The 17,950-nt window shown below is 37.4% G+C and overlaps 1 protein-coding gene across 2 annotated transcripts in view; it reads left to right on the top strand.

The window, feature by feature from the left end:
• LOC121423974 (dedicator of cytokinesis protein 7-like) overlaps positions 1–17,950 on the top strand; it is a 68,201-nt gene that overhangs the window by 17,163 nt on the left and 33,088 nt on the right. Inside the window, exons 2-16 of one of the 2 annotated variants that reach the window (XM_041619530.1) lie at positions 3,603–3,696; positions 4,130–4,305; positions 5,428–5,469; positions 5,584–5,737; positions 6,389–6,607; positions 7,090–7,175; positions 9,460–9,526; positions 10,688–10,912; positions 11,618–11,762; positions 12,286–12,500; positions 13,344–13,437; positions 13,661–13,823; positions 14,357–14,474; positions 16,032–16,244; positions 16,910–17,011. In XM_041619530.1, the coding sequence (XP_041475464.1) occupies positions 3,603–3,696; positions 4,130–4,305; positions 5,428–5,469; positions 5,584–5,737; positions 6,389–6,607; positions 7,090–7,175; positions 9,460–9,526; positions 10,688–10,912; positions 11,618–11,762; positions 12,286–12,500; positions 13,344–13,437; positions 13,661–13,823; positions 14,357–14,474; positions 16,032–16,244; positions 16,910–17,011 (2,113 nt within the window). Of the gene's footprint in view, positions 1–3,602; positions 3,697–4,129; positions 4,306–5,427; positions 5,470–5,541; positions 5,738–6,388; positions 6,608–7,089; positions 7,176–9,459; positions 9,527–10,687; positions 10,913–11,617; positions 11,763–12,285; positions 12,501–13,343; positions 13,438–13,660; positions 13,824–14,356; positions 14,475–16,031; positions 16,245–16,909; positions 17,012–17,950 lie in introns of both variants that reach the window. The other variant, XM_041619529.1, reaches the window with a different exon arrangement.

Below are 17,950 nucleotides of genomic sequence, written 5' to 3'. Positions count from 1 at the left end.
ATAATAATGCGTCTTTTTAGTTTACCATGATATTCACCTCTACAACATCATAGTGATGGCGGAGGTAATCGTAATGTCATATAAAGGTCGCAGGACCTCCCGAAAAAGACGCATTATCATCAAGAGTTGTTTACCGTGATATTCACCTTCTTTGGGAGGTCATGCGACCTTTATGAGATTACGATTACCTCCGCCATCACTACGATGTTGTAGAGAAGGTGAATATCATGGTAAACAACTCTGGATGATAATGCGTTTACCGTGATATTCACCTTCTCTACAACATCGTAGTGATGGCGGAGGTAATCGTAAACTCTTAAAGGTCGCATGACCTCCCGAAAAAGACGCATTATTATCAAGAGTTGTTTACCGTGATATTCACCTTCTCTACAACATCGTAGTGATGGCGGAGGTAATCGTAAACTCTTAAAGGTCGCATGACCTCCCAAAAAAGACGCATTATTATCTAGAGTTGTTTACCATGATATTCACCTTCTCTACAACATCGTAGTGATGGCGGAGGTAATCGTAATCTCAAAAAGGTCGCATGACCTCCCGAAAAAGACGCATTATTATCAAGAGTTGTTTACCGTGATATTCACCTTCTCTACAACATCGTAGTGATTGCGGAGGTAATCGTAAACTCTTAAAGGTCGCATGACCTCCCAAAGAAGGTGAATATCACGGTAAACAACTCTTGATAATAATGCGTCTTTTTCGGGAGGTCCTGCGACCTTTATATGAGATTACGATTACCTCCGCCATCACTATGATGTTGTAGAGAAGGTGAATATCATGGTAAACAACTCTGGATAATAATGCGTCTTTTTCGGGAGGTCATGCGACCTTTAAGAGTTTACGATTACCTCCGCCATCACCACGATGTTGTAGAGAAGAGGCCTATCGTTGATCGGCGGTAGTGTCGCGCGCTGGAACGTCATTTTCTTATTTTCCTTCCTCCGATTATGTCGGAGATCAAAACAACTCATCATCTTCCTCCGCTTTTGTCGGAGATCAAAACAAATTCTGCCATCAGTGTAGCGTGCCGCATTTGTCCACGCGCCGGCCACATACACATTTTAATGATTTTTTTGTTTTTGAATATCTTCCGATCCGATATCCGAACCGATTCCGATTTTAGGAGCAAAACTTCCGAACCGAACTCCGATCCCGTAATTGCTCAAACTTACAACATTACTTTATAGCGCATATCATAAAAGATGGGCGACACAAAAGACGGTCCTTGGAAAGACCCTTTCGTGCAATCGGCCCAAGATGTCCCGTATTTCCCAGGATCGTCCCGTATTTTGCTCCTTTGTCCCGGCGTACCGACGAACCCTTCCCAGGACGCCTATTATATTTGTCCCGTATTTCTGTAACCTTTCTTCATCCTTCCTGCTTGCCCTTTTTTGTTCCATCTATCTCTATTTCTTGTCTTTCTTTCCATTCTCTGTTTTTTTCCTTCTTTTGATTTTTTTTATTTCCTTCAAAAGGCTTCATTCTTTCTCTCCTTGAACTTTTCTTTGCTTCCGTGTCCCTTCCTCTCCTTTTTCTTTTCATTCTTTCTCTCCTTACATTATTTTCTTTATTTTCTCCTCCCTTCATTCTTTCCTCCCCTTTTATCCTTTCTTTCATTCTTTCTTTTATCTTTCCCTCCTTTCCCTTATTCTTATTTCTTTCCCTTCCTTCATTCCTTCCTCCCTTTTTTTCCCTTTCTTTCTTCCTCCTTGTTCTTACTTTCTTTTTTCCTTTCTCCATTTTTTTCAGACATTTCTTCATTTCCCCTTCCTTTCTTTTTCTTTATTCATTTAAAAGAATGACGGAAACATTTTTCTCTCTTTTATTCTTTCTTTCATCTTTCTTTTATTCTAACTTTCTTTTATTTTTTCCTTCATTTTCCCCTTCATTTTTACTTTCTTTTTCTCAATTCATCTGCTTTCTTTCCTCTTCTTTCTTTCCTTTATTCTTTCGTTCATTCTCCCTTCTTATTCTTTATATTTTCTTACGAGTCTATTACTATGTGTAGCATTCTTTGTTGATCTTTTTTTTTATTAAGACCTGGCTCGCGGTCGATCCGCTCGTACAGCGTGCTTTTTCGATTGTCCCGTATTTCACTTTGTGAAATCTGGTCACCCTGGACAAAGGTGGGATTTTATGGGGGGACTATAAAATTCATGCAACATCACGATCTTTAAAAACAAAGGCCAAATCATGGTTTTGGGAACCACTCGTCGATTTGTGTACGCGCACTTGTGTACAAAGTGAATGGAGGTGGAATTAGGGAACCGTGCGTGTGACTGAATAAAGCGCTGCTGTATGAAGTGAACGGTGGTTCCCAATATCACGATAATGCCCAATTAAAACTAATATTCTATCTTACTTAACACAAAGTTTCACTTCTTTTCCTAGACAGCTAGCTTGCACCCGTCTGTTTCGAGGAGTTTTTTTAAATTTTAAAATTTTTTATTTAAATTTCTCCTAGTACACAGACGTAGCCTGGAGGCTGTTCTGGGGAGTAAAATTATTTCTACTATACGTAGGCTTACTCCCCATGAAGCCTGGTACGGCAAAGCATAGGCCCACATAAAGGAGAGTATTTGGAGACAACAATGTTGCTCCAAAATACTTGATTCGTTTAACTTGCTTATCACACAATTTTGTAAATTGAAAAGAATTTCATTTCCCCCCCATTAGGCACTTATAACATTTTTCTTAAACAAAAAATAATACAAATATTAAGAAAAATCATTTAACTAAGAAGATGAGCAGATACTCACCGATGATCTTGTTGCCATATTTCCATCTTTGTTCGTAGCCTATTTACAAGACGTGTATAAGAGAGGGCGACGATATCATGAGGAGTGCCAATTAAAAAAAAAAACTTCAATTGGCCGATGAATATCGTGAATTGTAAAATACCGGTTCTTGCATTAGCCTTGTCTTGAGGACTCCATGATGATGGAAATCCATCTTTTTCATTAAAAATCATGTAATTGGTCGTGATTTAATTTATCTCCACACCTTCCTACACCTAATGCGTAGGAAGGTTTAAAAAAACAGGAAAAAAAAGAAAAATAAAGGTTTCTTACCAGACCGATGTTGCGTAGACTTGATCCACATGTACTAATACCCATGTAAACAACGAAAATACAATGGCGTCGACCCTTGAACCGCTTATGTATTACGTACTTCCGATACGCAATGCCTTTTTGAAGAACAATTTATAGATAAAAAATATTATTTCACAAATATTAAAATTTCTTACGCAATAAATAATTGACATAATACTGCTAATTATTTATAATCACGTATTATATTTTATTATTTGTAAAATAATAATTTTTATCTATAAATTAATCTTCAGAACGGCATCGCTAACCGGAAGTACGTAATACGTAAGCGGTTCAAGGGTCGACGCCATTGTATTTGCGTTGTTTACATGGGTATTACATGTGGATCGAGGGATCTACGCGACATTGGTCTGGTAAGAACAGGTTCATTGGTAATGTGTGTTACGGAAGCACTCACTCTCCCCAACTGCTTTCCCTTTGACATTGATTTATGTCGATTGATACGTAATGAATGCAATTCTTTCTTTTTAGGTCTCAGCATGCAGCGGATATACGACGTCAGGTTTCGTCACATTATTCCAGTAAAGATGTAGCACGTTTTGCAGGTGGTCTAGGACCTGGTGGAGTAAGTTTGATCACTTGTTCAGGTTCATTTAAATTCAAATTAAGGTGCACTTAACACAAAGGGGGGTGTTTCATAAACTTCTTCTTCATCACTGTCAGATATGTTTTTAGCCAATTAGATGCACAAAAATCAATGAAAAACACTGAATAAATAAAGGCTTTTTGAAACTCTCTCCAGGCTCCGGTGTCATCACACTGTCTTCTTGAAATTTGACAGAACAGACAATAAGTTGTTTATTACAGGATGGGTAACATGCATAAGTAATGACTGATGTATGGCTGGCCATGCATCCGGTAAATTTGCCGTGCGTCCCGTAATTACATGAACTCATTCATGGCAAATTTACCAGATGCATGGCTAGCCATGGGTCAGTATACAAATGATGCATTGGTTAGAGTGGGTCAGTAGAAACTGTGTGATTGGTTTGTTCCAGATACCTCTGTCAGAGATCCTGGATCCATTAGACTATGAAGAGTACATACAGCAGAGTAAAGGAGCCATGGAGCTGGATCCCCTCAAGCAGCTCCTGGAGTATCCTGAAGATGATGTCAGGGTTATGGCTATATCCAGAGAGATGAGAACGACCAGACAACCTCACCCAGGCCCAGAGTAAGTCGTTCAAGATTCTTTGTTTGGTCTTTAGATTACACAGATATCAGTTTTATACTGGGAAGTTCTAAGAGAAATATACAAGAACATTTGATAATGAAAGCGCAAAATACAAAGGAACATAGTATGATCATGGATATAAAGCTGAAAGCACAAAATATGCAAGAACCTAATATGATCATGAATAAAGCTGAAAACACAAAATGTACAAGAACATATTAAAGCTGAAATCACAAAATATGCATGAAGATATGATCATGAATATAGCTTAAAACACAAAATATCTATAATTATGTACTTGTATATTTATACAAGAACATTATTTGATCGAGAATATAGATGAAAACACAAAATAAACAAGAACATATTAAAGCTGAAAACAATAAATATACCGTACATGAAGATGATATGATCATGAATATAGTTTAACACACAAAATGTTTATAATTATGTTCTTGTATATTTATACAAGAACATTATATGATCATGAATATAGATGAAAGCACAAAATATGCGAGAACCTATAAATATGATCATGGATATAGCTGAAAACACAAAATATACAAGAACATATTAAAGCTGAAAACACAAAATATACCATACATGAAGATGATATGATCATGAATATAGTTTAACACACAAAATATTTATAATTATGTTCTTGTATATTTATACAAGAACATTATATGATCGTGAATATAGACGAAAGCACAAAATACAAGAACAAGATATCATTATGAATATACAGCTGAAACCACAGAATAAAAGCTACATTATGGAAAAAGCAACTGTTATACTGACAATTTTGCATTCTTTAATACGTTTTGAGTATTGTATCATTGATAATTTTACCAGCAAAGCCTGGGTTGAGAGCAGCACAATGTCAATCAATTTCAGGTGGGTTTTTCATCAAGCCATTTATAACTTAAGAGAGACTTTACATTCCAAACGACTGGTACCCTTTCTGAGGAACTGAATCAACACCTATGAAAATGTGTATCTCATTTACCACAAGGAAGGATCACCAGTCATCCGTAAAGTCGCTCTCTACCAATGAACAGCTTTATGAAACACCCACCTGACCACATATCGCTAAAATGGTAATTTTTCCATTGACCGTAGGGCTGAGAACGTGAGTCTGCAGGTGCGTGACTGCCTGAAATGGTATACATGTGACTGGTCAGTGGTCACCTGACCACATATCGCTAAAATGGTAATTTTTTTGATTGACCGTAGGGCTGAGAACGTGAGTCTGCAGGTGCGTGACTGCCTGAAATGGTACACATGTGACTGGTCAGTGGTAGATCGCAAGTACAAGGAGAATGCTATGTCTCACCAAGGCAATATCATGAAACTGAGACAGAGGAGTCTGGCTATCAGCAGTGACAAGGTCTATGAGGTCGATGAAGAAGAGAATGAAGAATGTACAACGGTAGGCATTTATAATAATACCCGGGGTAATAATGAAATTATCGTTCTTTTCCCGTAACAATATGTATATGTGAGGAATAGTGGGAAACATTGTAAAATCATTGACTGAAAATGAATATTTAACAGACATTACAAATATCATAGAATGTTTAAGGACAATTTTTGAAGTGGTTGGGGGAGAATTTGATATTTGCTGGTGCAGCTTTGTGGAAATCTTAACCCCGTTATGATTTGGTCTTGGCAGCATTATATTTGTAATTCAGTTATCCCCTCGCCACACAAAGTTTGAAAAGGTTGGCAGACAAAATGTGTTGGCTATTGAGTTGCTATAGTAATGGCACATTGCATATACCTTCTTGCTCTTCCTGCTGCCTTTTTAATCTTTATTGTATGTGTTCTCTGCAGTTAGCAGTCAATAGAAGGTTTAGTTACAGTCTAAGTATCAATGTTAGATTGAAATGATGAAAAGCTTCCTCATCATTACTTCGTTAATTATCTAATAGTAATAAAAATAATAGATTGAAATGATGAAAAGCTTCCTCATTATGACTTCTTTGATTATATAATAATAATGCTAATTATAATAATAATAATAACAACAATAATGATAATGATGATAATAGTATTTGATGATATCTCCTCTGTGATATAGCCCACAAACGAGAGGAAACGTACATCCATCCATCTGGATACCACTCCAAGGGGATCATGGGCTTCTAGTATCTTTGACTTGGATCAGAGTGAATGTGATGCCCTCCTTCCTCGTCTCCTTGATCACATCCCTATTGAGCAGCAGGATGCTATGAATGAAGAGGTTCGGAATAGAAACCGAGAGAATGACATCTTCAGCTTCTACCCTCCACCAGATGAGGTTTGTCATATTATTAGTACTGTACAGTGAGAATGCTAACATCTGTTGGAATAGAATTATGATATTGATAATCTTGATGAGGATGATGATGATAATGATGATGTTGATGACAATGATTGTGATGAAAATGATGATGATGAAGATGATGCTGATGCTGATGATTATGATGATGATGATGGTGATGAAGAAGATGATGGTTTATGTTGATTATGATGATGATGATGATGAAGATGATGATGATCGTGATGATGATGATGGTGATCTTCATTATGATGATGATGATGATGATGATGATGGTGATGAAGATGATAATTATGATGGTTTTTATTATTTGTTTGGCTTCACCTGTGCCTTGGAGGAGAAAAGCAAACTGAATCACTGTGCTAATGATGATGATGATTATGATGGTGAGGTGGAAGAGGATGCTGATGGTGATAATAACTATGCTGATAATGTATCATGATTTTTTTTCATGTTTTTAGAATGATGCAATAGAGAGAAAAACGCTTCCACCTATCCCATCGGAACACTTTGGATACAGGCTTCTCATCAAATGCTTGCAGCTCAAGTAAGATCACAAATCTGAAGACTCGATAAGAACACAGTGATGATTTGTTTTTAGTGTAGTCAACAGGCTGTAGGTGATGGTAACCAGGGCCGATATTCAATGGAAAGTATTGATTTTACTTCGCATTTTACTTGGCGAAGCAAAGTGCTTAAAGTATACTAAGAACCATTGTGACGTCATAAAGTTTGAGCCAAATAATTCGCAATGTATAAATCCATCTGTGCGCAGAATGTATGACTGCGCCTCTCACATTTGGAAACTGCACACAAGCCAGACTTGAATCTGGTAGGTGGCTGACCTAGATTTACGGTAAGCAAAATACTTTGCATTGAATACTAAAGATGGATAAGTATTTTACTAAAACAAAATACTGAGTAAAGTACTTAAAATTCAGACTTAAGTATCAAATTGAATACTGGCCCAGACATTTAATACCTGTGACCTCAAAAATGTGAGGCTATTCCATGAAATTATCCACATTTACAATGTGCTTTTGCGTATATTGTGCATTTTTTGTTTTACAAAATTGGGCATCAATATGAATTTGTAGCGGATAGCTTCTTAAATTCTCATAAATTTTCCTCGGATGGCAAAGACAAAATGGCTACATATGCTCTCAAATCACTGCATCACAAGCATATCCAATGTGTATGTATTAGTATACACACGACAATCCTTACCATCCCCTTCTCGTTGAACGATCATATTTCAGATGGCGTCTCCAAGTCTATGTGCTGGGGGTAAAATGATGCATCCATAAAGCATAGTGATGCATCCAAAATGCAGTACTTGTAGGGTGCATTAAAATGGAAGCATCTGAGTGGCATACACATACATGTTTATACAACTCCCAAGAATGTTCTGTAATCTGCGAATCTTCAGCGAATTGCACTATTGCATTCAAAACGCACTATCCTGCACTCTGACGTCAGAGTGCAGGATAGTCTGGAATTATCTGGAATTTAGATCAAATATAGCACTCGGGGCAACTCAGTAACACGGGGGAGGAGAAGGGTTGTATAAAACAAACAGTGCACGCATTCTAGTGTATAGAGGACCGAAATAATGAACTCTGTGCTCGTCTCGCCAAATGGATATACCCGGTACCGCACTCGGTCCTGTGGACCTCGGTGCGGTATATCCATTGGCTCTTCTCGCACATCGTTTATTATTTGGCCCTGCATGCACATGCTTACGTGCATTATTTTTATAATATATGTCATTGGCTACATCTTTCAACCTGTTTGATACTGCACTTTATTTACTATTTACCCACTGAACCCATAGTGTTATTTCAGTTTATAAAACAGTTCTGTAATTTTAAGCATCGTGATTGGCCAATACGCGTCACATGACATCCAACTTTTTTGGTGCACTGCATGGCAGTGCAAAAAATGCGCAACGAAAATTGATATTGCACGCTCGAGCAAACCAGTGCGGTAGAAGTCCAACTAAACTGTTCTGTAACTTTTTTAAAATTTGTTTTTGTGTTGCTATTTTATAAAACAAATAATGCACTCGCTCTGTCGTGCGTTAAAGTAAATGCAGAGAAAGCTCGGTTTCTTCAGATGATGCACACTGGGCACTCGCCGCAAGCGGCTCGTGCACAGTGCGGCATCTATCTAAAGAAACCTCGCGTGCTCTGCATTTCCACTAACGCACTCGTCTGCATGCATTATTTGTATAATAACACATGTTTTCCAAAGGACTTGAGGTAGAAGATATATGTCAGGCATAAAGCTCTATGGGTAAAAAAAACCCAGCTTCTGTTTTCTATTAATTGTTTCTTTTAAATGTTTAGAATTAAAAGTATTCTTGTGTTTTTAATTGTGTTATGGTCAATTCCACAGGTTGGTCCAAATCATGTAACGTGAGTAACCGACACATTCCAAAGATTTGCCAGGAGCATAATAGAATTTCCCAAGTTTTGTTTTTATACAAAGGATAGTCAGACTGTGTACTTTGTTGTGATTAGGAGATGTTTAGTTCCTATCAATAATAATGGAGTTACAGCTCCAAGTATGAGTCAAGGTGTCTCCAAATGTAACGTGAGTAACCGTAGAATAGCCCTTATCCATATACTTTTCAGAATGTTTACTGCAATATATGTATGTGGAGCATTTTTCTATCTATCGTCTGGTGTAAAACAATGTTGATAGTAAATAAACAACCTTAAGATTCAGAGTCTCTACACATCCTTGGTTTACTTTATGATATAAATGGATGTCAGTGCAGTTCAATGAATATAATGCATTTCATTAGTTTGATTTGACCTTCATTTCAGATTGGAACCAGATTTTGAACCAATCTTTGCCTCCATGGCCCTGTATGACGCAAGAGAAAAGAAGAAGGTAACTCATCATTGTATTGCTACTCTACGACATGCAATATCCAGAGTCCATTAGATGTACCAGGCGATATTTATATTATGTTGGATGCAGAGCTACCAAGTCTCACGCATTATGCGTGAGACTCAAGCATTTTGGACTCTTGTTCATCCCCTCAAATCTCTGTCTCGCGCAACTATCACAGCCTATCCCCATATACATTGTACACAATGTCTGTGATCTCACTCAGATTCACAGAAAATCTCACGCATAGCTGGTCTTTGAACTTGGCATCTTTGTGGATGGCTCAGAATGGAATACAAGAAATACTTCCAAGAGTTTGGGCAAATACTCTATGAATTGCAGATGAGTGGAATATTTGCCTTAATGAATGGAATATTTCTGGTATTCCATGAAATAAAGCCATCCAATGTAATTATCATCTATCCCACCCCCCCCCAAAAAAAAGAGAGAGAAATTTGATTGAACAAGTCACATCACTTATCACTTTATGCCATTATCACTTCTTAGGATCAAATTTGGTTGTTGACATGCGACTTGCATGTAGTTTATTATGACATCATCTAACATAATTGTGCTCTATGCTGCACATCACATTGCTTTCATTGTTGTATGCATTGCATGATTCACGCATTCGTGCATGCGCACTAGACTGTTGAATACGGTCTTGTATTCAATGGCAAATTTTGTACAGGAGCCTATGGGATATTCGTCGGATTTCGGTCCTTTTTAGGGATATGCTCTGATACTGCACAGGCAATTGATGCAGACTAAAATTGCATCGCTGAAGCACTCTATGTAGATGATAACATCATATGCACTGTACAAGACTAGTCTATTTTCATATCATTATTATTATTATTTCAAACTTCATGTATTGTATTTTATTTGTTTGATCATGATATGCTAACTCACATTCAGTCAGAACAGACTGTTTTTCAGCGAGTCTGTGACATTACAAAACAGATAAAACTGAGACAATACCAAAATATACACAAAGTATTTCATACAACACGTAAAATGAATTAAAAAATGTTGGAACAAACAAACATAGTAAAACTGCATGAAACCACATCGTACAGAAAATCATAAGATTTCTATGGAGGTGCAATTTTCTCTGCATCACTCGATTAGATTTCATTTTTAATTTTGAAACACCCGCAGATCTCTGAGAACTTCTACTTTGACATGATGCCTGATCACATCAAGGCGATGGTGAAGGGGAAGCTAGGATTCCCTGATGTATCCAGCCAAGCTAGAGGTGCAATATTCTCCCTTACCTACCCTTCCAACGATGTCTACATCGTCATCAAACTTGAGAAGATTCTTCAGCAAGGTGACATTTCAGAGTGCGCTGAGCCATACATCAAAGACTCAGACAACCCAAAGGTAATTAGGGGTGAATGGAATAGGCGGTTTCTTTATAAAACTCTGTTTACAATCATATATCCTTTTAGACACTAAGAACTTACGTGACATTTCAGAGTGTGCCGAACCATACATCAAGACTAAGACAACCCAAAGGTTATGGGGTGTGAATAGAATAGATGATTACTTTACAGGTATCTTTTTATGACCTTGGACCCTTCCAGACACTTAAAACTTTTGTGAAATTTTAGTGTGCCGAGCCATATTTCAATGTAAGATTTCAAATTGTGCCAAGATGTACATCAAAGACTCAGACCACAGACAGGTAATACCCTATATAATACCTTGTACCCTGTTTTATAGACAATTAAAACTTATGTGACATTTCAGAGTGTGCTGAGCCATACATCAAAGACTGAAATAGTCAAATGGTAAAGGTATGAATGGAATAGATACATGTAGTTGCTTTGTAAAACACTGTGTAAAACTGTATAAACTTTTACACTGTTAGAATTAGGGGGCATTTCCAGTGCTCTGAGCCATACGTAAAAGACTTGACGATATATCATTTACATGTAACACAAGAAAGGGTCATCAATCAAATGTAAAATTGTGCGTAAAGTCACACGTAACTTCTAAACAGATCATGAATTACCCACCTTGAACCTATTTGAATAGTAGCATTGAGAAATGAATTGATAATATGTACTTATGTTCAATTCACAGCACATGGAGAAGATCAAATCAACTGCTGCATATTTCTGTGAGAAGCTTGGAGTGTACCGAATGCCCTTGGCTTGGACAGCCATTCATCTCATGAATATCATCAATGGTGCTAGTAGTCTAGACAGGAACTCAGATGCTGAACTGGGTATTGTATATTTTTATCATATGGTATTCTAAACAAATGATTGGTCCATTGGTGCCCAAGACTTAAAGATAATTCTTATTTTTTGCAAGGCTGAACTGTCTATAGTCAATAAAATATGTTTTCCTAAGGCCTTGCCCCATAGAAAAAAATTGTTGATGAACATTTACTTACCTGTCCTTCGTTGTATGAGTTATTCCCACTCTCCAAGCCTGATATACAGGTGACTCTGCCTAGTCAGCCTTCCATAAGTCAAATAATTGCCAAAGTCAAAGACGAGGTAATCCAAAACATGTGTTATATACCTCTTCTAAGTCAATTTTTTGCCTCAGTGGAACAGATATGGAACAGATATGTTTCAGATGTTTATTTTTTCAATCTTTAATATTGGTTCTTTTCTCGTAAGCTTCTGATGTAAACAATTTTGCTATGATGCCCCTGTATATACAGTATAATGTAAAAAAAAGGGTAAATTCTTAAATAATCACGATTTTTCTCTACAACTTTAATTTTACTTTCATCATAGATAAAAAGTCGAATAGTTTGGAGATGGGACGTAAAAAGAGCACTGTGGGCGAACCGGGTCAATACGGCTCCCTTCCCCGACGAGGCGAGACGAGCTCTTCTTCTTTGAAGCGCAATGGATCTGAGAGAAGAAGCTTCTACAAGGTGGAAGATGATATCAGCAACCTAGAGACATTTCATCCTGTTACCATCACTGTATCAAGCTTCTTCAAACAGGTTAGATTACATTTTATTTCATTTCTTTTTCACTTGATTTGTGTTTGAAATGGCTCAGGATGGGAGGTTTAATTCTTGGGGGATATTCTCTGTCCACAACGGGGTGATTACTGATTATTTAGGGCTACCTCTTTCATTTTCAGGGCTACCATTTTGAAATTATGTAGTAAATTCAAATATAATCATTTTGCCATTTGTAAAATGTTGATTATAGAGGTGTTGAATATTCTCTTGAATGGTGAGTTTGTAGCAGATCTTTAGGGGTGACTCTAGAAATGATGGTCACTCCAAAGCATTCCATTTGGAGAAGTTAAGGGGCGATCTATTTATCTTTATGGGGATGAATTTGTCCCGATGCCATCATCATAGCTTTGCAAGTGCAAAGCATTAGAATTAACAAAATGATAACAAATTAACTTCATGTTTCGGATGGTCACCTTTCCAGCACACAGATCAGCATGTATGGGACTACACCTAAATTGTCGACCTTACAGTTTCAGGTGTTTTGTAACATTTTTGTCTCACCTGCATAGCAGAGTGACACTATAGGTGCCGCTTTTCCGACGTTGGCGGCAGCGTCAACACCAAATCTTAACCTAAGGTTAAGTTTTTGAAATGACAGCATAACTTAGAAAGTATATGGACATCGTTCATGAAACTTGGCCATAAGGTTAATCAAGTATTACTGAAAATCCTGCCTGAGTTTCATGTCACATGACCAAGGTCGAAGGTCATTTAGGGTCAATGAACTTTAATGGGTTGGCTTAACTCAGGTATTAGATTGAATGGTATTTAGAATATAAAATATTTGAAAAGAAAGATCCTTCTATTTATCTTTTGCAGGAAGGGGATAAGCTGAGTGATGTAGATCTGTACAAGTTTCTAGCAGATCTCAAGAGACCCACTACTGTCCTGAAGAGACTTAAGTGTATCAGAGGTAAGTAATTGATCAAATAAGTTCTATTAGCCCCTTGTATAAAGCCTTGTTCAGGAATGATGTGAGAAATGTAAGTGTTCAGGTTTGGTGAGACAAGTAGCACCACTTTGTGCTTCAGGTCCCTTCAAGCTTGATATCTCCCCACCCTGCCTACTGTTTGACCCCTGACCTGAAAATAATTTGACCTTTGACCTTAGTGAATGTGTCTTACTTTTCTTTTCAGGTTCTCTCAAGCTTGATATATCTCCAGTAGTAGACCACCCCGCCTACTGTTTGACCCCTGACCTTTACCAGGTCAAACCATTCCCAGACAACAGGACGAGACCCACTAAAGAGATTCAAGAGTTTCCTGCCAGAGAGGTGTACGTGCCACACAGTGTTTATAGGTCAGTTTTTATCACTTTTTTTTTAAGGAAAAGAAACAATCTAACAGGATTGGATTAGAGAATGTAAAAAAAAATGACAGCGATTGATGTAGAAATGCATGATGAGAATGAAATATAAACCCATGATTTTGGCCTTTGTTGTTTCAGTATAATCTACAACACAGGTCCTAATCATTTAATAAGCTTTGATTGGATGCATGAGTAATTTGCGAATCAGTTTTGAAGTCTGTAATACTTCACAGTCCTATCCAATGTTTTGCTGAGGGAAAATATTGTTTAGGGATGGCATTTTAATGTCCCTTGCCTTGAACCCTGTTGAGTTGGAATTGGATGATTTAGGAAATGTCCGGGTTTTATAGCACTTGAAGGTAGATTCCTAGTCTAAAACACTAAACAACAATTGTTTTTGATAACATGAAAGGGATATATATATCATGGACCCAATGCCATCTATTCATTGAAAGTTTCATTGTCACAATGTTATCGTCATGTTGTGCAGCCCTAATACCTATGTTCCTGTATTGTCTTACCAGGAACATCTTGTACCTGTACCCTCGCTCTTTGAACTTCTCTAACCGTGGTGGTTCAGCAAGGAATATTACTGTCAAGATTCAGTTCCTAGCAGGAGATGACTTTGGAAGTGGAATTGAGGTATGTAATGAGGTCTTTTTGTCTAAAGAATTGTGTATTTGATGGTGATTTACAAAACAAACACTTTGATTATGATGATGATGTTGCTGATGGTAATGGTAGGAATGATGATAATGAAGGGGATGGTGGTAGTGGTGGTTGTGGTGGTGGTGGTGATGGTGGTGGTGGTGGTGGTGATGGTGGTGATGGTGGTGATGGTGGCGGAGGTGGTGGTGGTGGTGATGGTAGTGTTGGTTGTGGTGGTGCCAGTGGTGGTGGTTTGTGGTGGTGGTGGAGGTGATGCAGGGGTGTGAGAGTTCAGATTTTCCTTCCAGCTCAATTTCAGCTTATGTTTGGCTTTCCTCTGTACAAAAAGTATTGGAACTCTTTCTATTTCAGACTTTTTCAGTACTCTTCAGCTTTTTTCAGATCTTTTTATTTGTGACTACTCACACCCTGGTGATGATGTTAATGAAGGTTTATAGCTCTTTTATATCCCATTGTAATCATTATGATGCTATTGATGCTGTGAAGCTGATATTGAAGTTATTAGTGTTCCGATTTTTAGTCAACAATGTTTTGAAAGACTTATCTATGATTCCTGTCATAAAATATGTTGTTTGTTTTTTGTAAGTTACATTTATGTATGATACATTTTCATGTTTTTCTTCTATTAACCCTATCTAGGCCAGGGGGGGCCTCGGAGGCCCCCCCTCAACGAATCGCGCAATATTTTCGCTGCGCGAAATTTTTTGACCTCGCTGCTCACTGACTTTTTACTTCCAAGTCTTGCGCAATTTTTGAGATCAACTTTGCGTCACCCGGGTACGTGGTTCCGAAATTACGCAACATTATGTAAGTGCATGTCAGACCGAAAATTGCTCAAAAACGTGATTTCGTGTACAAAGTCAATGCAAATTGTGTTTTCAACCAAAATTCATAAATGTATGATTATTTTTAGTTTTGCTGGTCTAAATGTATTTATTTTATGCTTTTTATGATCACAGAAGAGTCCCCAACAAATTTCATTGAAAAAACAATGAAAAACAAAAGGTCAAAAAACATAGAAATACATAAGAAATTGCAAAAAACAATAAAATACATAAGAAAATGATTTGATATCGCAATTTTTTCCATGTACACTTGCTAAGAACACCACAAAGAGTTTCTATACCAAAAATTAGTACATTTGGAGCTTTATTTAGGGAGTAAGAGGAAAAAGTATGATTTCGCATACTAATTACGCATAAATTAGCATAATCACTTAATAGCGATTCGCATGAAATAAATTACTATACAATCTTGTAGATTATGTCCCAGGCAACCCGCATGCCAATTTTTCGGCGCAATCGCGCGGTCGACGGCCGAGATCTTGGGGGGGGGCCTGGGAGGCCCCCCCCCCGGCCATATGAACTCCCAAAATACCCCGGCCTAGATAGGGTTAAACATGTTTTCAGTTTGTGTTTGATATAATTCATTTTTAAATCACTTGAATATAATTCAAATTCAATCCAGAGAATCCGGGGCTGCATTATCTGATCAAACAATAAAACCTAGTTTTCGATTCAATCATGGCAGTGTATCTATGGCAAGTCCAGCAGCCCAGAGTACGGTCGTCAAGCCTACACCTCTGTGTGCTACCACAACAAGTCACCTGACTTCTATGAAGAGATCAAGATCCGTTTGCCAGCAGACCTCAGAGATCAGCATCATATTCTCTTCACGTTCTACCATATCTCTTGCCAACGGAAACAGGACATTGCCCCTGTCGAGACTCCTATTGGTTATTCGGTGAGTTTATATCTTATGGCGCAGTCACATTTCCCCTACGATGGCTGTACGGCGAGTCGTAAACAGCCATTATTATCATTTTTGTACTAGCTTTCTTCCTGTTTGTATTGTTTACAAATCTATAAAATGTATTTTATACTCTCCTTGCAGACATTGGGGAGGAAATGTGATTGGAGCAATAATGAGAATTATTGATTTGATTTTATTTGACATCCCTATTATTTTTCATAACATTTTGTGTACAAACGCAGTGTGAACGAAGGCTGGCACCATTCAAATGCGCATATTAATACAATTTGTATGGTATTGCATGGCATACAATTTTTAATTTATTATTTGAACTAGTCGGTCATTAAACTTTTGGATATAAAACTTGAAGTTTGGTTAATAATATATGACCAGTTTTAGAGGGACTGTTTTTTTTTATACAATAATGTGGCATTGGTCTGTAAAGCGAGCTAGTGGTGCTGAAGTACTAAGCTATGGTAATAATAACACAATCATGTTCAGCAGGGCCCGCCGGGAGAACACTTTTCAGAAGTGAAGTGGCTACCCTAGGTAAAATATGAGGTTATTTGTTAGTGGTATTATTAGTGGTCTATCACTATTTGGCCACAATAGCCATCATGTGATTGTAAACTGATTTTCTTTTCAACCATGTATAGTGGCTTCCTTTGTTGCGAGATGGTCGACTCCAAACTGGTGATTACAACCTTCCAGTGTCATTAGAGAAACCGCCATCCAACTACTTCATGCTTTCCCCCGATGTAAGTACACTTAGTCTTCTCATTCCTTTTGAAAATTGTCTTTGATACTCACGATCGCCAAATGTTGCCCTTTTCCCAGTATTTTTAGTCTGTTTTTCCCCCAAATTCAAGAAAGATTACTCTACTCTCAAATCTCCACTTTCTCGCCTATCCATTTCTTTTCTCCTATCCACTTTTTCTATAACACTCCACATGGTGTACCGTAAACCACATCTGCAATTGTACATGCCACCATGCAAACCTTCAAACAACAATCAAATGTGTTAATGTTTTATAAAAGATATGGTTTTCACTAATTGTCTAAATGTGAAAAGACTGTAGTAGTGTTTGAATTGCACTCCTGATGTGATGTAGCTAGTACCAGTAGATACTGTTGTTATGTGAAGGAAACCTCTGAATGTTGAGCATAAAACACAAACTACTATTCACTTTAAATCTAATGGCACTATCTGTGACACCTTCCTTTTCTTTTTGCATACATATCATGTCAACTCTTTGTCTTCTGGAAGTAATGGTGGTTCCTGTACAAAGTCTATGGGAATTACAAGTTTTATAGGCCATTTTCCTACATGATATGATATTCAATTTTTTATTAAATTACATCATGATATTTCAAAGAAGTCAAATGAACTATTTTAGAGATTGCAACAATGCTAGGAATAATAAAATTCAAGTTTTGTGATGCAAGCTTTGTTTTAATGCAAGCCATTGTACTGCCTGCCTCTGTAAGCCAAATTGCAGCAGATGATGATGACATTATGATTTGGACTTGAGTTATCCCCAAGTGGAATTTCAATTTCAGTGTTCATATCACTATTCAGACCTTTGATCATTAAGGCTTTAAAGGTTGAAATGATCATATCAAATAATATAGCATTATTTAAACAAAAAAAAATCAGATTACAAATGGATCAAGTCGTACACAATTTCAATTGTCTT

The sequence above is a fragment of the Lytechinus variegatus genome, chromosome 11, assembly GCF_018143015.1.
Source record: "Lytechinus variegatus isolate NC3 chromosome 11, Lvar_3.0, whole genome shotgun sequence".
Classification (NCBI taxonomy): domain Eukaryota; kingdom Metazoa; phylum Echinodermata; class Echinoidea; order Temnopleuroida; family Toxopneustidae; genus Lytechinus; species Lytechinus variegatus.
Note: the sequence above shows the minus strand (reverse complement) of the source record. Positions and strands in the feature narration are given on the sequence as shown.